This window comes from Marmota monax, unplaced genomic scaffold (genome assembly GCF_021218885.2).
Source record: "Marmota monax isolate L192 unplaced genomic scaffold, Marmota_monax_Labrador192_F-V1.1 WCK01_AAM20220418_F8-fsc00205, whole genome shotgun sequence".
Taxonomy (NCBI): domain Eukaryota; kingdom Metazoa; phylum Chordata; class Mammalia; order Rodentia; family Sciuridae; genus Marmota; species Marmota monax.
In genome coordinates this window covers 2,366,924-2,387,001 of record NW_026692417.1, presented here as the reverse complement: position 1 = coordinate 2,387,001, position 20,078 = coordinate 2,366,924, and the positions used below count along the sequence as shown (strand labels likewise).

Sequence of the window (20,078 nt, the reverse complement as noted above, 5' to 3'; positions counted from 1 at the left end):
CCAAAGGACAGCAGGCTTCCCTCCTGGTTAGGTCCACTGGATATTTATCCTTCTCCTCTTTTTTTCCTTCTCCTCCCTCCTTGCTTCTTCTCTTCCTCCTCCTCTTTATCTTTTTTTTTTTCCCTTCACTACTAGGGATTGAATCTAAAAGCACTCAACCACTGAGTTACATCCCTAACCCTTTTTATTTATTTTTAAATATATATGTATTTTTTAGTTGTTGATGGGCCTTTATTTTATTCGTTTATTTATATGTAGTGCAGAGAATTGAACCCAGTGCCTCACATATGTGAGGCAAGCACTCTCTGACTGAGCCACAACCTCAGCCCTGTTTATTTATTTTGAGACAAGGTCTTGCTAATTTGCTGAATCTGGCCTTGAACTTGTGATCTTCTTTCCTTAGCTTCCTGAGTCACTGGGATTACAGGTGTGCACCAGCAGCTCTATTTCTTTCAACAGAAATTTCCATCTAACCAGATTCCCAGTCTTATTCTTATGTAATCATGTTTTTTGGAACCAAAACACAGGATTTAGCACTCTTCCTTGGTGAATTTCATCTTGTTGGTTTCAACCCAACTTTACAATCTGTCAAGGCTGCCTTGAATCTACTTCAGTCACCCATTGTATTGGCGCCCCCTTTCTCCCCTTCACCCCAGCCAGCAACCATCTGCAGGGTGAAAAGTGGCTTCCTCTGCCTCCATGCAAGGAACTCATGACAATGCCAGACAGCCCAGGGCCACAGTGGAGCTTTGAGACACCATCATAGAGATTTAGACCATCAGGTCTCAATCCGAGTCTGTATGATCCAGCTCACGTTTCTGTCTTGTCTCTAAGGACTAATGCCAAAAGCTTTGCTGGATATAAGTTGTTTGGGGCCATCCAATTGTGGTGATGAAGGGGAAGTTTGGCTGGTGTTAACTATCATGGCTTAATCTTTTCTCAGATGTTCACAGTCACTCAACTAGAAACCTGTCCTGGAACTTCTCATGCATGGAGTTCAAATTATTCTTCTTAGAATTTACCACTTATCCCTTTGGTAAAATCAAATATCAGCCCTTGTGAGGTAAGTCTGTTCATCAATGGCTTCCCCCATCACTTAGCATCAAGTCCAAAGTTCAACCCATGGCCGCAAGCTGTGCCTACCTGCCTGCCCTTCCCTACCTCTCTGATCTCCTCTCCTGGACCTTTCACCCAGCTGTCCTCCTTACTTTTGTTGGAACACACACAATCTGCTCCTGAAGGCCTTCTCACTGGCTGCTCTTTCTGCCAGAACACCATCTCCATGTCACATGAATTATTCATCCCTCTCTGCTCACCTCATCAAAGACACCTTCCCTGACCATTCTCCTGAAGATGGCAGCTCCTCTCAACCCCCACGGGTGTTCTATCACTATTTCCTTTCCTTTATTTTCACCCATAGCACTGACCACCACTGACATATTTATCTATTTTTTTTTCTCTCTTTCTGTTTATGTGTGTGGTACTTGGATTAAACCCAGGGGTGCTCTACTACTGAAGTAATCCCAGACTTTTTATTTTATCTTTTTGAGACAGGATCTTGCTAAATTGCTAAGGCTGTCCTTGAACTTGCAATCCTTCTGCCTCAGCCTCCCAAGTGGCTGGGATTACAGGCATGTGCCACCTTGCCCAACTGTATTTATTTCTTGCTTTATTTTTTGGGGGGGAGGGTACTGGGGATTGAACTCAGGGGTACTCAACCACTAAGCCACATCCTCAGCCCATTTTTGTGTTTGATTTAGAGACAGGGTCTCATGGAGTTGCTTAGCATCTCGCTTTTGCTAAGACTGGCTTTGAATTCTTGAGCCTCCTCCCTCAGCCTCCCAAGCTGCTGGGATCACAGGCATGCACCACTGCGCCTGGCTTCTTGCTTTATTCTTTCTCCACTTGAATTCCAGCACTGGAATAGTCCAAGGCACATGGTAGGTAGGTGCTCAATATTTATGGAACACATGAATCAGTTGGAAAATTGTCTACCACTCCTCACCCCCTTATTAACAGAAGACCCTTCTTGTCAGTGGGGAGGAAGGAACAGCATCAGGGTGGTAGTAGCAAGGTTTGGGGGTAGGTACAATCCTTGCTGTCCTCCTTTGGTGTGACACTGCCCTCCTCAGGCTGAGAGCTCTATCAGCCTCCCTCTGCCCTCCTCACTCTGAACACAGTTTTACAGGCTTTTTTTTTTTTTTTTTTTTTAGGGGTGGAGAGAGGCCAGGAGATCATGTTATTTTCCCCAAGCCTCAGAGCATTTTAGATTTCTCTCTTCAAAATCATGAAAAATATTCTGTTTAAATCTGCCCACCAGGCACCCAGCCTTCCTTCTCTGCCTCTCCCAACCCCCACTCACACATACACCTGCAAACACCCTTACCCTCCTCCAGTTTGCCTGGAGGCCCTGCCACCCCATCTCTCTCATATCTGCTGCCCCCACTCTGATCCTTGACAGTAATTTGTAACATGTGCCCTGGCAGAGACACTCTCGCTCAGACTTCTATCAGCTCTGGTCCCCAGAGAGATATGCAAATATCTCTCCACTTCCCCTCTTTCTTTGACCCAAGAGGAGACAGCTCACTAGGTTTTGGGGGTCAATGTCTTTATTAGGCAACATGAAAGGAGGTGATCCTACTCTGTTGGAAGAGGAGGGACACCAAAAGGCCAACGTGGAACAGCTCCAACCCGTAGAGGTCAGACCTAGGGAGCAAGCTGTAGATGAGGCAAAGCAGGCACCACACACAGTCAGAACAGCACTGGGCTGGGCTTCACTCCTCTTCATCTTCTTCCAGGGGTGGCCGATTTCGCTTGAAGAAGCCAGCCTGGGGGTTCACAGGGGTTGGAGTCAGGAGTTAGAGATGATCCCTATGCCTCAAAGTGTCAGTAAGAAAATGTGCTGGGCTCCAGCAGCCACAGATATTTTCCCTGGACCAGCACAGTACCTGAGCCCCACTGCACACAGCTGGAAACCTTTCCCTATTTAGAGACAAGGCAGGCAACTAATAGTTGGGTTTCTGAAAAAAAATTTTTTTTTCTCCCCTGATTTTTTCTTTTTCTTTCTTTGATTTCTTTTCTTTTGGAGTATTTAGGATCAACTCAGGGCCTCAAGCATGCTAGGCAAGTGCTCTAGCCCTGAGCCACACCTCAGCCCTTTTACAAATTTTATTTTTATTTTTTTGTTGTTTACTTGTAGATGAACACAATACCATAATTTATTTATTTACATATTTTTATGTGGTGTTGAAGATCGAACCCAGTGCCTCACATATGCTAGGCAAGTGCTCTACCACTGAGCCACAACCCCAGCCCCACAAATTTTATTTTTGAGACAGGGTTTCACTAAGTTGCTGAGGCTGGCCTCAACCTTGCTATCCTCTTGCCTCAGCCTCCTGAGTTGCTGGGATTACAAGGTTGTGCCTCCATGTCCAACTCTGATTTTGTCTTAGATATTGAAGTTTGTCTCTAACTGACTCAAGCATGTCATGATATGTGATGATTACAGGTTTAATGTGTGCTTTCCCTAAAAGCGCCACATCTTCCTAGGGCTTGGGCACTATTCTCCAGGAGCAGAGCAATGAGTGATCCTCCAGGGCCTCCTAAGAAGCAAGGGGCAGGGACAGGACCATTCCTTTGTTCTCTCACCTCACTAGGGGAAGGGAAGGACAGAACTGGAGGAAGTTAACCCTATCCACAGCCGCCAGGAATTCTAGAAGGCTCTTCCTCAAAGGGTCTAAAGGCCTTAGAATTTCAGTTGCCACCCCTTCTAGGAGTTTATGCCCTGAAGAGGTCCTCAGAGAATGACATTCCAATAGTAAAGATGTACACAGGACAGGCCTGGTCTTTCCCTGCCTCCTAGTTTGTGCCCACCTGGGGACTCTACCACCCTTTACATCTTACCTTCCACATGGCCAGGACCAGAATGGTGAGCAGCAGCAGGCCACCCAGAGCTCCCACCAGTACCCACCAGATGGGAATGGGCCGCTCCTCCAGAGCCCGAAACAGCTGTGTCTGCACCTGGGGACAAAACTGGTGTCTCCTCAGACTCTTTTTATTATTATTACTATTAATTTATTTATTTATATGTGGTGCTGAGAATCAAACCCAGTGTCTCACACTTGCTGGATGAGCGCTCTACCGCTGAGCCACAACCCCAGCCCTCTCCTCAGACTCTTGACATCCACCTTTTCAAAGATTCACACCTGGGGCCTTTTAACCGCGCCCCACCCCCAGCCAAGCCATCACCTCCCCGTACCACCCCTCAGCTCCAGGGAGACCCTGCCCCCACGCTGGCTGGGCACCGACACAGGAATACCAATGGGTCTTGCAGGCCTCATCTCCCCGTGGTCCCCTCTCGCTCACCAGGGCTTCTCCGCTGGGCAGGCTGAGCGCAGGCACCGCGTAGGGAAGGGAAGAGACGTTGAACCACGCGTGCGACTGCAGCACAAACTGATCCAGCGGCCTCTACCAAGGGTGGGGGTAAAAGGCACTTGCACAAGCCACAGGACGCCTCTGGGCGGCGGAGTCCTCTCTGGGAATACCGCCCTCACCCCCGGAGCGAAACCTCGTCCTCTCCCTTTCCCCGCCCCCGAGGCTCCGCCTCCCCTGTCCCCGCCCCCGAAGCCCCTCCTCTCTCCCTACAAACTCGGGTCCCGCCTCCACAAGGCCCTGCCCACCCGCGCCCAACCCCACCTGGCGGAGGCTGGGCAGCGACAGCAGGGCCAGCACCGTGACGGTGGCTCGTTGCCCGCGCGCCATCTCCTGCAGCTCACACTGCACCACTGTACAGGACGCCGACTCGCAGCTCTGAGAGGATGTGTCATCAGTCCCCAGCCCCTCCTGGCCCTTGTCCCCTGCCCCTCACCCCAGGGTCCCAACACAGAGAGGACCAGGAGGGTCAGGAAGCTCAGGCCTTCCCCTCGGGAAGGGCCTCAGGTTAGAGCTTCGGATGGTGTCTCTACATGCAGTTTGCTCGACAGCCCGGAAACGCAGGGACAAGGCTGGAAGGAGGAGGCCATCACACAGCCTTCAATACCCAGAATGTTTGCAACGTTGCTTTGGCAATTTTTTAATGTACTGGGAAGTTTAACTGCAAGTGTCCCCCAGCCCACTCCAGATACCAGCCCGGCATCATCTTTCCTGTTCCCTTGAAGTACTTTATGGGTCCCAGGGGGGCTCTTCCTGCCTCCTATCCCCTCTGGCTCCTGGGCCCAGGCAGGCCCCAGCCAGAGACCACAGGGTGCTCACCACCAGAACTGGATCCTGTTCTCCCGGCTGCTTGAGCCCTGGCAAGAAGGCCTGTCTGCGGTCCCGCTTGCGATGGACTGGTTGAGTGGGAGAAGGGCTGGGCGTGGGCAGCCTCCAGTCCAGCTGGGGAGGCAAGGGAGCTATCAATTCCCCCGTGGTTTGTGTCCCCAACCTCAGAGACTGTGGTTGTTGGTCGGAGAATTCCCTCAGGTCTTTCACCCACCCAGTTCTCACCTTGAGGGGGTTGGGAGAAGGTTGTGAGGAGCACCGAAGGTCCCCCTGGGGCTGTATATTCAGGATGTAGAGGAGGTCTGAGGGCTGGGACTGGCCAGGGAGGTGGATACTGAGGTGGAGGCCATTTGCAGTACCAGGACCCTTGTTATGGAGCTTTGGGGTGGGGTGTGACAGTAGGATGAGCAGGGAGTTCAGCATATCACCCACAGCCCTTAGAACCCTCTCACCCTAGCCTGGGTCCCAGATGCTCCTTCCTACCTCATAAGTGTGTTCCACTTTGGGGATCCAGCTGTCCAAGCTATTCTGTTCTCTGTCACTTTCTTCAGCTGCCACCACGAGAGAGGCTGGGAAGGAGTTCCTGTAGGTGCCCAAGCCTCCAGAGTGAGTTTGATCCCCTGGAGGGTCTTTGGGGAACCCTCAATGGCCCCCTAAATTTACTCCTTTGTGTTTTTGTCTTTGAGGTGCTGCAGATAGAACCCAGAGCCCCACACTTGCTAAGCATGCACTCTGTCACTGAGCTGCATCCCAGCTCCTCACCTGAACTTTAGAGCCCTTCCACCATCTCCCCTTTCCAGTCTTGGCTGCTCACCCTTGCAGTTCCACTCTGGCCTCTGCCCGGACTGGCACATCCAGCAGCACAACCTTGCTGTTTGGATTCTGGCTGTTCTTGCTGGAGGGGAAGGGTGAGAAGAGGCAGGTCAGGTAGACTAGCCCAGCGACTCTCTGGGGTGCAGCCAGAATTTCAGAGGGCTCAGAGAGAGCTAATTTCCCAAACAGCATGCTACACTGTAGATAGGCCTGGGCAGGTGTGGAGGGGTGTCCTCTAGGGCTCCAAGACTCAGAAACAAGTCCCTGAGGAAGAAAGGGAACAGGGAAATGCAAGACAGACACCACTGAAGACCTTTCTGTAAGAAAGTGTCCCTGCATGGGGGGGAAAGTGGGGGAAAGGAGGGCTTCCCAGTCTAGTACCTCCTTATCTGCAGCTGGAAGGACACATACTCTCCAGCTTCTTCTAGGTTTTCCACACTCACCAACATTGTGATTCCTATCTGAGAGATGCAGAGGACCAAAGTCACTGCCAAGATGTCCACTCCACCCTGCGCAGCCCTGCTCTGAATATGGCCTCCAGCCCACCCACGCCAAAATTAGCATTATTATCTCCATTTTACCCAGAAGCCCACTTGGAGAGGGAAAGTCACTCACCCAGGAACATGCTGATAGGGAGTATGAGACAAGGATTCCAGCCCAGAGCTACCTGACTCCAAACTCAGTGTCCCCTCCCCGCTGTCTGCGCATGCCTCGGAGGCCTCACCCGGGTGTTGTTCTTCATGGGGTTTCCCAGCTCGCACAGCACCATTTTGGTCTCATTCTCCTTCTTCTGGTTGCAGATGAGCCTCCTAAAGCCCTTTTTGGAGCAGTTGGGAGGCATAGGTGGGTTACAGAGCATCCCATGTGTATCTGGCACTTTCTTGGCAAACTGTGAGACTTATGTGCCAAGATGGGGGGCAGGATTCTAGTTTCTGTATTGCTGTGCACTTTATTACATTTTAAAGTGAATTTTCATTTTGAACATTAAAAAGAACACAGACTAGTACATAGAGTAGAGCCCCATTGTTATAAAATACATCAGCAGGATGGAAAACAGATAACCATGTAAGTACCTGCCAATGTTGGAGTGAAAGACTGGAAGGAAATCAAGAAGATATTCCTGTTAACATTTAGTTCCTGAGCCTTATTGGGTGTTTTATAATAGCCTTCAATTTTGTGTCATTAGCAAGTTTTTCTCTTCTATATATATATATATATATATATATATATATTTATATTTAAAAGTAAGTCATCTTTTACAGCAAAAGGTAAGCGAAATAGGAGCTCTCCTGTGGGAGTTGAGAGTCACCCTCCAGGTCCCTGGCAATGCCACAGGGTGGGGGACTCACCTCAATGTTGCTGAGAGCCTGCATGTAGTGGGCGCCTGGGGGCAGGTGCACCGCCAGCTCTGCCTCATAAGCCCCCTCGCCCTCATTGCCTGCGTTCACCTGCAGCTCCAGCACATTATCAGCCCCAAATAGGAGTGGGGAGCCCATCCTGTGGGGGGAAATGGGTGAAGTCAGGAAGGCTCAGTCCAAATACAGAGTCTGGGAGGAGGAGCCAGGACCCAGGTGGGAAACAGGTTTCGTGGGACAAAGGGGCAGGGTTAGAGTGGGAGGTTCCCTCACACCATGGCAGTGAGCCAAAGCTGGGGCACACACAGATCATCTTCTCCACAGTCCAGGATGATGCGGGTCTAGAAAGGACACAGCAGGGTTTATGGATCAGCTAGAGGTGCTTGAGATTTTGGGGTTTGGTGGTTTACATCAGGGTTAGGAAGACAAGAATAGGCTTGGGATTCATGTCAGAGCTCAGGGAGTGAGACAACCTGAGATGAGGAACGTGGAGATCTCAAGTCTTTGGGGTTGATACAAGCTCTAGGGCTTGGTGGTGATGTCAGGGTTTATGAGTTTACATTAGAGTTTAGGGGATATTGAGATTTGGGCGGTTCATTAGGGTTTAGAGGTGACATCACGGTTTTGGGATTCACATTTCAACTTGTGTACTAACCTTAATCCTGATTTCCTGTCAGGAATCTTGCACCTCCCTTGCCTCCCCTCTGCCCCACCCACCTGCTCCTGGACATGTGTGTCTCCGTGTAGCACAAGAGCAGGGGCTACTCCAGTCTTCTCGAGTGGCAGGGACACGTTGAGGCTGAGCACAATAGGACTCAGCTTATCCCGGAAATCTGTCTCATCCTAAGAGGAGGTCAAGAGTTGGACAATCCTGCTACTTGTACATATTGCCTTCCCTGGCCAGTAGGGACCATGTCCTACTGACCATTTCTGTACCCACAGCACCCATCCCGGTGCCCCAAGGCTGGATGAATAAGTCTGGTGGGTAAGCTTGGCACACCCAGCCCCATCAGTCCCTGGCCTGGACATACTCGAAGGAAGGCTCTAATGGTGTGGCAGATGGGGCTGTGCCTTCCACTCAGATCGAGGCTCAGAGTGATGGCCGCCTGTTGAGAGTCCAGCAGTAGCACCCGCCGGCTATGGCGGGGCTTCTGCCGGTCCAGCTGCAGATCAGCATTTATATCTGGCAGGGCAAACAATAAGGATCAGGATCTCCCTGGCCAGCCTCTGGGAAGCCCAGACCTGCTTCCCTCCAACCTCCTCCATGACACTCACACAGCTTCTGAGGAATGTTGTGCCCAGTGGCGCCCACACACATCTGGATGTTGAAGCTACAAAGACATGAGTTGGTTCAGGGGCTAGAGCCTCTCCGAGGTCCTGGATCCTGCCCGGCCCATGCCCTCCACCACCTCACCAGCTCACTGGTGTTTTGGTCTGTTCCAGAACACAATTCTTCACAGCAGGATTCAGTGAGTCTTGCACCAGCAGCTGGACAGTGGTCCTCACTACCGGCTGAGCTCTGATGGGATCAGGGGAAGCCTGCTATTGTGACCCTTCCTGACGTGGCCTCCTCTGATCATATGGGCCTTCCCCACCCCGCTGTTGGACCAGTGCTCACCTGTATACAGCCACCTTGCTGGCCTCATAGGCTCCCACCAGCAAGTCTGTAGACATTGGGAGAGGAGTCAGAAGGGGCAATTAGAGAGAGTGTAGCGTTCTCATGTCATCTTCCCAGAGGTGCCTCATACCATCTCCCCCACGGAAGGCTTGACTGGCTCCACCCCCGCAGGCATCCCAGAGCCCTTGCTGCACTAGGTCAGGCATTGGCCCCCAGCTATATCTGTCAGCACTTCTGGCAAATGCCATAAGGCCTTCCTTGTCTTGCTGGAGGCAGTTCAGGGGCACCTGGGTATCCATTGTCATCGATGTCCATGGCACCTCGCAAGGAGAAGCCAAAGCCAGAGCCTGTGGGGAAGGGGCTGTCCAGGACCTGGGCAGGGCGTGAGCTCAGCCCCTCACTTTGACCCAGGAAAATCAGCACTTGGCCTTGACCACTAGGACCCCCATAGGGGGCAGCCACTGCAACATCTGGAAGGAGTAAGAGAAAGGAAATGTTTGTCATTCAATCACCCTAGAGACTCTGTAAAACCTTCCTGAGCTTCTTCTGTGGGCAGACCGGAAGAGTCAAGAAAGCTACAAAGTCTGGGGCAAGGAGGTGGCTGCACTGTCTTCTGGGAGTTTGCAATCTGACAGGAGAGAGACCAGTCAAGTAGAATTGTTATCAAAATAGTAAAAGCCCTTACTATCTACAGAGGAGAAAATATTGACAATATTTCCTTTCATTCTGAAAATCTAGCATTATTACTTCTACTTTATTTTATTTTTATATTTTTTAGTTGTAGGTGGACACAATTCCTTTATTTTATTTTTATGTGGTGCTGAGGATCGAACCCAGTGCCTCACATGTACTAGGCGAGCGCTCTACCACTGAGCCACAACCGCAGCCCCTATTACTTCTATTTTAGATGCAAAAACTGAATTCCAGAAGACTAAATAACTGAGACTTATTAATATTGGTCCCTCTTCCTTGATGGACCCTTTTTTTTTCTATTTTTTTATTCCACTTTCACCATGCAAACTTGGAGCCACATCACCACCAGCTTTTATCACTATTTTTTTTTTTTCTGCTATGGAGGATGGAGCCTCAGGCCTTGGGCATGTAAGGTAAGTGCTCTATCACTGAGCTACAACCCCAGCACACTAATATTTTCATTGTAAAATAACCTTATAAAGTTCTTTGGATAGGCACAATGGCACCTGCCTGTAATCCCAATGACTTGAGAGGCTGAGGCAGAAGGATCACAAACTTTGAGGCCAGCCTCAGCAACTTAGCAAGACCCAATCTCAAAATAAAATAAAAATAAAAAAGGCTGGGGATGTAGCTCAGTGGTAGAATGCCCCCTAGGTTCAATCCTTAGTACTGACCAAAAAAGAAGTCTTGGCACAAGTTAAGAATTAAGGTCTTGGGGCTGGGGATATAGTCAGTTGGTAGAGTGCTTGCATGCACAAGACTCTGGATTCAATCCCCAGCAGTGCAAAAAAAAAAAAGAAAGAATGAATGAATTAAGGACTTTGCTATATGTGTTACAACTATCTTTTCTTTGTCTTCTAATTTGGTTTATGATATGTTTTCTGTATAGCAGCTCTTTACTTTTAAATACCATTGTTGCTTTTCCTAATCAAACTACACAGAATTCATCCAGATAAGAGCACCCTAACCACAGCCTATCCTCATGCTGTGGTCCCCTCTCTCTCCTGATCCCTCTCTCCCTCCTCTCATTTCCTGAGCATTTTATCTTCCTTGTTATATCCTTGGTCTTGTTGCCCTGTTGCCAGTTTTCACTTTGGATTCCACTTTGGGCTAATTCAGATTGGGCATCATGAATTCCAGATCTCCAGCCTTCACTGGGACCTCGAGGCTCAAGGCCTCACAGCAGTCTGAAGAGTTTTCTACTCAGCACCTATTTTGAAACTGCTTCATTCTGACAAGCTACCTGCACCCACTTCCTTCAGTAGGTGATCTCATCTTTACTTCATAAAGAGGAGCAGTGTAACTGTTGTCTTATAAATTTACACCTACTTTCTCTCCCTCTCCTCATATGATCCTTGAATAGGTGCTCCTCCTTGACCCTGCCTCTCAGGGACCTTCTTCTGGCTTATCCCTAAGTTTCCTCATAAGACCATTTTCCTTCACATTCAGCATACTCCCTATTCTTCTGAATTGAAATAATCTTCCCTTGACTTCCCTCCTTTCCATGATCATCCTTTTGCTTTTTGCTTTCTTAAGTCAAACTGGTTGAAAGAGTCTTCTATACTGCCTGCCTCCAATTCTTCACCTTTATTCATATCTTGCCCCATGGTATTCTAACTTCTGTCCCTACCCCACCCTTGATTGATTCTTGTTAGTCTCACCAGTGACCTCCTTCTTGATAATGCCCATGGGATACTTCCCCAGACCATCTAACTGTACCTTTCAACAGCATAGGCAGCCAGTGATCCTATCCTTCCTCCTGCTTAAAGCATTCTCTTCCTTGGAGAGAATTCTAGGTCATTGGATCTCAAGGTTCTCCTTCTATCTCCTCTGGATACTCTGTTTCTGTTTCTTTCTGATTCACCTCCTCTGGGTATCCCCTAAATGCTCCTACTCCTGAGGGCTCTGTCCTGGGCCTCTTCTCATTTCACAGGCTAGACCTGAACTGTTCTTCCCAAGTATCTACCTCTCAATCAGTCCTCTCTCCTAGAAGTCGGGGAAACCATGTCCAAGGATTCCCTGGACATTTCCACCTAATGGTCCCAAGCCCTTCAAGAGGTATGGACCTCCTTTCTCCTCCAGACCTGTGCCATGGCCTGAGTTCCAGGCAGTGAAGAGCACCACCAACGCACCCAACTCCTCTCTCTCCCTTACCCCATCTCACAACCCATCAAGTCCTAGTAATCTAATTCCTAATTATCTATGAAGTCACCCTCATCTCTAACTTCACTGCCAAATTCTGCTGTCCAGGTGGTCATCTGTCCTGGATTAGGGAAAATCCATTCTAATTGATTCCCTTTAATTCTCCTATCTGCTCCCACTCAGCAGCTGGGTTTTGAAACCACATTTAGGATAGTGTCACTCCTTGCTTGAGCCTTTCCTGGCTCCTGCTGCCCAGAGATCGAGTCCAGCTTTTTATGATGGCTGTCAACCCCCCTGCAGCAAGTGGGGTTCCTCTCTTCCCTACCATTGTAGCCATCCCGGTTGAGGTCGCCCAAGGGTGCAATAGCAGAGCCAAATCGCCCATAGAGCTGTGTGCCGGTCAGCAGGAGGCTGGGGGCACCCAGAGCGTGGGGGCCTCGGGGTTGCAGGTACAAGTAAACGCGTCCCACCTCTGCCAGCTTGCGGTCAGCCCGGCTCTCCATGTACAGTGGAGCGCCCACCAGCAGGTCGTGCCTCCTGCGAGCCAGATGGATGATTAGGATTCTAGAGAGGAGGGCCAAATCTCACCCACCCTCTTTCTCCTCCTTCCCTAGGTAGTCACAGGAAAGGAAGGGCTGAGAAAAGAAGAGATGGAGGCTAGCTTCGGCCTCTGTTAATTGGGGACCCAACTGGATAGGGGTGGGGCTCTCCTCCTCACCCGTCTGCATTAACATCAGTGACGACCACAGAATGCCCGAAATAAGAAGCCACCTGCAAGATGGGGAGCACCTTAGTTCGTGCCTCCAGACTCAACACCCTCTGTTAGACATCTGCCCTCATATCCCATGAAATATTTGGGGTCTCAGCTCCAGGGCCTCTGCCACTCCAGCTGGGACGTGGCACCCACCTGCTCTCCATGCAATCGGTGCAGCGTCTGGTAATAGGAGTCCAAAATTTCCACCTGCACGTAGAACGCAATGGAGCCCATTATTCCTGCTTCCTTGGAAGCCTCCAGCTCCCACTGAGAAGGGGCAGGAGGTTTGGGGGCGCAAGGAAGTTGTCAGCATGAGGATTGTCAGGTTCTGAATGTGGAGTGGCAGGGCAGGGGGCACTCACCGCTCCCAAGGTAGAGCTCCAAGTGGGGGCACCGAAGACATACTCTGGGGAGTCCAGGGAATGAGATCTTCAGAACCTATCTACCCCTCCCCTCCCGCATTCCGCACCCAGGGGAGATTCGGGTAGATGCTCCTCCCTGTGGGCTCCCCAGCCCCGGCCCCTAAGTGGATTTCTTGCCTGTAGTGTTCAGATCCCCGTCGAACTCTCCCACTGCTACCGAGTACCCTGAGAACAGCACACGTTAGTGTTTTCAGAAGCGTTAAGCAGGGAGGGAAACCGGAGACAAAGAAGGAGGGAACTCAGAAGCCACCAAGTTCAAACCCTGCGTTGTGTAAACGGGAAAACTGAAGCCATCAAAAGGCTAAGTAAACCTTGCTCGAGGCTTCACTGTGAGTGCAAGGAGGAAAAGGAGAGATGGGGTGCATCAGAGTTGAGAAAAGGGCTGGGCGGGGAGAATGGCTGAGAACTGAGCTGGGGAGCCTCTGTTCTGGGGCTGGCCAGCTAGGATTGGAGGCTCAGGCAGAGAGGATCTGACAGCTGAGGTGGGCGGTAACTCTTAGAATGCTGGGAAGCCCAGAGGGGAGGTGGCAGGTTTACCCCGATAGCCGTCGAAGTACTCTGGTTTGCTAGAGTCGTAGGTAAAGCTCTGGGTAGGAACGTTCCACAAAAGAGTGCCTGGACGGTAACTCGAGATGATATCGGCAATTGGAGCCCGGGCCAGAAGACCTAACAGTGGGGGACAGGAGGTGTGTGTGACCCAGTGCAGGGGAGACCAGGCGAGAAGGGAGAGTTGGTATCGCTGGGCACTTACCTAAGAAAAAATAGCCGCCAGGAGCCCCAAGCACCAGCTCTCCTGCCTGAAAGGGAAGCACTGAACGTGAGAGGGGGTCCTGTTCGGGGATGCCCCACATCACTTTTGGTCCCTACTTGCCTGGGTTACCACGGAGCTGAAGCCCGCTTCACAGTATCGCTTGTCTCCGTCTAGAGAAGGCGAGGAAAAGGGATCAGCAAAGGGGCGGAAGATGAAGGATACTCTCCAACCTGAAGCCTGGAGGGAGCCGAGTGCCGCAGGGACCCAGCCTTGGGGAGCGGTGTGGAGGCGTGGCTTTGATCAGAAGGGGCGGGGCCAGGAGTTGAGCCGACGCCTGATTGAAAGAAGGACCTGGGAACAGGACCTAGGGAGCTGTCCGCTTAAGGGCCCAGCTAAAGGGCAGCGAGTGGGAGGAGCCAAAACGAAGGGCGGAGCTTACTAAAAAAATTTTCTACATAAACCCGGCTCATGGTATTGGACCGACAGGGTGAGTACTCCGCGCGGCCCCCGCCTTGCAGTTGAACCACGACGCAGCCACCAACGGGCGTCTTTTCAGCTTGTTGAGTCTTTTCTAGGACGTTCCAGTGTTGCCAGGGGGCGCAGGCCTGGAGCAGGGCCACAGTATAGTGGAGAATGGCATGAGATTCAGGCTACCCCACGTGTCCCTGTTCCCCGCCCCCGACGGCTCCTGGTGTCCTGTCTGCAGCGCCTACCACAATTACGTCTTTCCAGCTGACCACCGACGCCCCAAGTCCTTGCCGGGCCTTGAAGGTTTGGAGAGTTTGGGAGCCAATATTTCGGGTCTCATCATCTGGAGGGCACAAGGAGGAATGGGGCGTTGAAGCCTTGGTCATTCATGTCTCTCTGGTCCTTCATTTTACCTCCATTCCAGGGACTCACTGAAATTGAAGGACAGCGGGGAGCACTGGCCACCCGCAGCATTCCAGGGGCACAGGAACACGCCGCCAGTTTCCTCCTGGTTTGGGCCCAGGTTCCGCGGGGCGCCCACTACGATGGCCACTCTGTAGAAAAGCTGGATGAGCGTGGAGCAAATTTCTGCATATCCTGCCTGGTAGCCCGCCCTGGGAGCAGTGCTGGGAAGGCCGTGTGGCCCGGGGAACACTGGACCATCTTTCCTCACCGATCTTCATTTTATGGACAGTGAAATGGACTTTCAGGAAGGGAATTCACATGCCTATTGTAACCCAGTGAGCTGGACTAAAACCATTTGGTTTGATTTGAACACCAAATGGTGTTTTTCTTCTGCTGAAAAAGCACTCTAGAAGGCTGATCACTGTCTCCACCCTCCTACTACCAACAAAAACCAGAGGTTCACATGCTTCCTGGAATGCCTATTTAGACTGTCACTAGATCCCTTCTTGAGAATTGTTTTTTTGTTTTTTTTTTTTTAGTTGTAGATGGACACAATATATTTATTTGTTTTTATAAGGTGCTGAGGATCGAACCCAGTGCCTCACAGGTGCAAGGCAAGCTCCCTACCACTGAGCTACAACCCCAGCCCTTTAAGACTTGGTTTTAATGGTGAAGAATGAGAGAAGCTAAAGTGGGATATGGGTGCTGATAGAGCTGAGGATCTAGGTTTAGATGACTGTTCTGCCTTATGTAAACAGGGATAACACCAATTAATTCTGTCAAGAGTAAATGTGGGCTGGGGAAACAGCTCAGTTGGTAGAGTGCTTGCCTCGCATGCACAAGGCCCTGGGTTCAGTCCTCAGCAGCCCCCCCCACACACACACATAGTAAATATAATAAATGTATGGGGGAAACTAGGTGCAGTGTGATTCCTGCGACTCAGGAGGCTTTGAGGAATTCTAAGTTTGATGCCAGGCCAGGCAACTTAGCAAGATCCTTTCTCAAAATAAAAAATAGAGCTGGGATGTAGCTTAATGGTAAAGCAACCTGCATTTAATCTCCAATAAAAAAAAAATTATAAAGGGTATTTAGCATGGTCCCAGTCAAGCACTTTTGAAAAAAAATGCATGCTTCTCATTGATCACACTCTTTGAATGCAAGCCACCTTCAGAAGAGGACCTGACTTTAGGTGAAGTAATTGTCTTTAGCAGAGGAAATCCCCCAAATGACTGTTACTTGAAGGCTATCTGCCATTACCAGTCTCCAAAACTGGATAATCCAGTGTCAGCCACAATAAGTCATATAGCTACAGAGACTGATTATAAAGTCTGATCAATACTAAGAAGCACTTCATTGCTTCTTTTCAAATATCTACAATTTGTATGGGGAGGAGGGATATATTTTAGGATGTGTGCTGCCCCCGCCTTTTGGTCCTGAAGATTAAACCCAGGAGTGTGTTACCATACCCTTTTAAGTGTTTTGAGACAGGGGTCTTGCTTAGGTCCTCACTAAGTTGCCAAGGTTGGCCTGGGACTTACAATCCTCCTGCTTCTGCCCTGAGTTGCTGGGATTACAGGCATGCACCTTTGTGCCTGGTACTCCTTTATGCTTTTTGATGGGATGAGGATAAAGTGTCATACAATTGACACTTAAGGAAAAAATAAGGAATTATCTTTTGTCTTCTTTTTATTTTATTTTTTTTTTAATATTTATTTTTTAGTTATCGGCGGATACAACATCTTCATTTTTTTGTATGTGGTGCTGAGGATCGAACCCGGGCCACATGCATGCCAGGCGAGCGCGCTACCGCTTGAGCCACATCCCCAGCCCTCTTTTGTCTTCTTGCTGTAGTTTCAGTGCCCATCTCTCCATTGGTACTCCTCCCTGACATCCTCACCTGAACCAGTATCTCCCCAGCATTCCTGACAAGAGCTCAACCCAAATAAACTCCAGAATCCTCAACTACTGTCACAAATGGGGAACTAGAAGCCCACAGAAGCAGTGTAAGTGTGTGTATGTATGCGGGGGGGGGGGGGTCCTTTCTCACCACTACCCAACTCCCCCCAAGGCTCACCTTCCATGGTTGTCCTTGTGAAAGTCCAGTGAAAATCCGAAGTGGCTGTTATTGGGGCCTGTATAGAAAGTGAGTCCCACAGGGTCCAAGTTCAAGGCCAAGGCTGTTGGGACAGCACTAGGTCCCAAGAGCAGTAGTGCCCACTCCAGAAGCCAGAAGGCATGTAGTGAACACAAAGCTCTGGCCATCCTTCTCCCACAACCTCCTGAGCAGAAATGGGCAGCTCTTTCCTCTTTCTTTCAATTTCCACCACAGGAAGTCTTCTTATCAAACTAGAACCCAAAGTAATGTGCTGAGCAGCAGGCAGAGCAAAAGGGCTATAGCTCCTGGATCATATAATCTTTAGGATTACTAGGAAGGGGATGAGGCCATCCTGGGGGGTAGGAGCTTATGGTGGGAAGCCATGACTCCTCCCTTTTCCTGTGGGCAGCAGCATATCAACTCCTGTAGTTTCAGCCTCCCCACTATGTCTCTTTGAATATTCACCCCACCTCTCATAACAACACATTAGTATAAAGCAACTGATTGGGATAGTGTAACTGTGAACTAATAGGCCTGTAAAACTATATTCTAGCTCATAATTCTACAGCTACCCCTTCTCCCCCATCCATCTGGTTACTCTGCTGTGGCACTTTGTGACTTAGCCAGAGGTAGGGGGAGTAAGGAAGCTGCTGTCCTCTGATAAGACCTGAGGCTGCCATCTTTTTGGATAAGGCACTTATCCACTTCCTCCTTCTAGGGCTTTAGGCAGCCTCATTCAGCCATATTGAGAGATTCTATTGCAGCAGCTTCCTCGCTCCTTCTCCATCTTAAGCTAAGTCATAGTGTAGCTATAGCAGTGCAGCCAGTGCTGGGGAAAGGTCTTGTCTTAAGGGGCAAGGAGATGGAGAAAAGGTGGAGTCAGTACAGGGCATTACGGATCACAGGCTTTGGGATTATGCACCACTTGTTCAGTTGGAAGCAGGCCTTCACTCCTTGGGTGACAGAACTTTTGTCCAACTATCAAGACTTGATTCTTGGGCTGGGGATGTGGCTCAAGTGGTAACGCGCTCGCCTGGCATGCGCGGGGCGCTGGGTTTGATTTTCAGCACCACATAAAAATAAAGATGTTGTGTCCACCGAAAACTGAAAAATAAATATTAAAAAAAAAAAGACTTGATTCTTATTGGGGTCCATTGCCTAGAGGAAGCCTCCCTGACTCTTCAGGCTGGCACCCTAGGCTAACACACATGGGCACAGCACTGACACACTGGTTAGGTGTGGTTTGTTCCCTGGATTGTGTACGTGAGTCCCACAGGTTCCTTTCTGTAGCTCCAGGGCCTAGCCAAGAGCCTATCATGTAGTAGATCTTGCTGCAACACTGAACAGAAGCATGCATTGAGAGCAGAAGATGAAAACATAGGTTGACAAGTGGAAAGTTTTGAGCGGAAAGGCAGTCATTTTCTATGGAAGAGGATGGGAAGATTAAGAGTGCCAGTCTTACTGGCATTGCATGCCTTGCCAAAAGGCAGGTTCTCAGGAAGGCAATTTGAGAGGTCTGCTAGGAGTAAAGGAAAATCCATAGCCACATCCTCCCTTTTTTTTTTTTAAAACAAGCACTCTACTGACTAAGCTATATTCTCAGCCCTGATCTGTAATCTTTTTTTAAAAAATATTTTATTTACATTTTAGTTTTCGGCAGACACAACATCTTTGTTTGTATGTGGTGCTGAGGATCGAACCCGGGCCACACCCATGCCAGGCGAGCGCGCTACCGCTTGAGCCACATCCCCAGCCCCAGCCACATCCTCCTTTTGATCTATATTTTCTGATCAAACTCAGCCACCCTGTGCCATCCTGAAGTCCCTTCAGCTCCTCCCTTCCTCTTGTACTTCATCTCAGCACACAGCTAAAAATCCTGTCCCTGACTAGGCTAAAAGATCCTTGAACTTTAGTCAGGGCCTTCTTCATTGCTGAATTCCCAGTGTCAAATTACAAGGCATGCAATTTGTTAGAATGAATACTTAACCCAGTCTTTTTTTTTAGTTGTAGATGAACACGATACCTTTACTTGTTTATTTTCAGGTAGTGCTGAAGATTAAATCCAGTGCCAGGTTTGAACTCAGTCCCTCCCATGTGCTAGGCAAACGCTCTATCATTGAGCCACAACCCCAGCCCTTCACCCAGTGTTTTATTTATCCCCACCCTCTCACTGTCCTCAACTGAGTGGTTACTGTATTACTGGTGTATTCTGTGTAGCCCAATACTAACTCACATTTCATTCAAGTTTTCAAATGTACTTACTCTGTTCAAAGCTCTGAGTTTATAAGGTATATAAAGATAACCTTCAAGATCCTACATTTAATCTAGAGGGAGTTAAGATATTGAACACATATAACTGCTGCAGAGGGATAACAAGTATGTCTCATTAGGAAAAGAATGTTTCTCACAACAATCCTATGAAATAGGTACTATTACAACAATTTATTATAAACACAAAATCTATGACACAAGGGAGTTTTAAGTGAATTGCCAAATTTTTCAAAGTGAATGGGTAACAAAACTAGGATTCAAACACAGGTTTGAATTGATATTCCAGCATAAGGAATGACATAAGAAAAGGGAGAAGGAACACAGAGGTCAATTACAAGAAAGGAAGGGCAAATAATGGATTCTGGACAGAGTGCTTAAAAGTGTAGACTTGGGCATGAGGGTGGAAAGGAGGATGGAGCTCAAATCACTGGAGATCCTCTAATGCCTATTAGATTTGCAGGGGATGGAGAACATAAGATCTTTTCAGTCAGGGAAATAAGAGATCCAATGATCAATTGTGCTCTAATTTGGAAGACTGTACTAGCTGCCTGTGGAGAGAAAGAACTGGTAAAGGAAGGATTTAGTGGGAAAATCAGATAGGTAGGGATTGCAATTCTGTTCTGGGTTATAGGTGATGAGGTCTGGACCAGGGTACTGGGGGGAAGAATGAGAGTGATCAGAAATTAGACTCAATAGGTGGTTGCGGTCCAGCGTGGTGGCACAGGCCTATAATCCTAGCAGCAGGAGAGTTCAAAGCCAGCCTCAGCAACTGTGAAGCACTAAACAACTCAGTGGGACTCTGTCTCTAAATACAAAATAGGGGTGGGGATTTGGCTTAGTGGTTGAGTGCCCCTGAGTTCAATATCTGGCACCCCCCCCCACACACACACACAAAAGCTGGTTGTGGTAGGGAGGTGTCAAAAGCAATTCAAAGTTTGGGTGTTTGACTGGCTTGTTAGGACAGTGTTACCACTAATTTTGAAAACCCAAAGAGGATCAGATTTAGGAAAGTAGAGGAGTTGATTTTCAATA

The 20,078-nt window shown here is 49.2% G+C and overlaps 1 protein-coding gene across 1 annotated transcript; it reads right to left on the bottom strand.

Moving 5' to 3' along the window:
- Window positions 1-2,591: 2,591 nt before the first annotated feature.
- Itga2b (integrin subunit alpha 2b) lies at window positions 2,592-17,751 on the bottom strand. Its single transcript, XM_058578768.1, has 30 exons — window positions 16,755-17,751; window positions 14,708-14,829; window positions 14,521-14,618; window positions 14,247-14,412; window positions 13,924-13,977; window positions 13,808-13,849; window positions 13,594-13,722; window positions 13,174-13,221; window positions 12,997-13,040; window positions 12,788-12,841; window positions 12,599-12,651; window positions 12,206-12,417; window positions 9,333-9,515; window positions 9,046-9,091; window positions 8,842-8,946; window positions 8,703-8,758; window positions 8,459-8,610; window positions 8,145-8,270; window positions 7,701-7,768; window positions 7,422-7,569; window positions 6,797-6,889; window positions 6,454-6,533; window positions 6,074-6,154; window positions 5,743-5,842; window positions 5,485-5,637; window positions 5,251-5,373; window positions 4,696-4,809; window positions 4,366-4,467; window positions 3,904-4,020; window positions 2,592-2,828 (listed from the first exon to the last, which is right to left on the bottom strand). Exons 1-30 carry the CDS (start codon window positions 16,940-16,942, stop codon window positions 2,775-2,777), a joined length of 3,111 nt encoding a protein of 1,036 aa, XP_058434751.1. The 5' UTR covers window positions 16,943-17,751; the 3' UTR covers window positions 2,592-2,774.
- Between the last annotated feature and the right edge of the window lie 2,327 nt (window positions 17,752-20,078).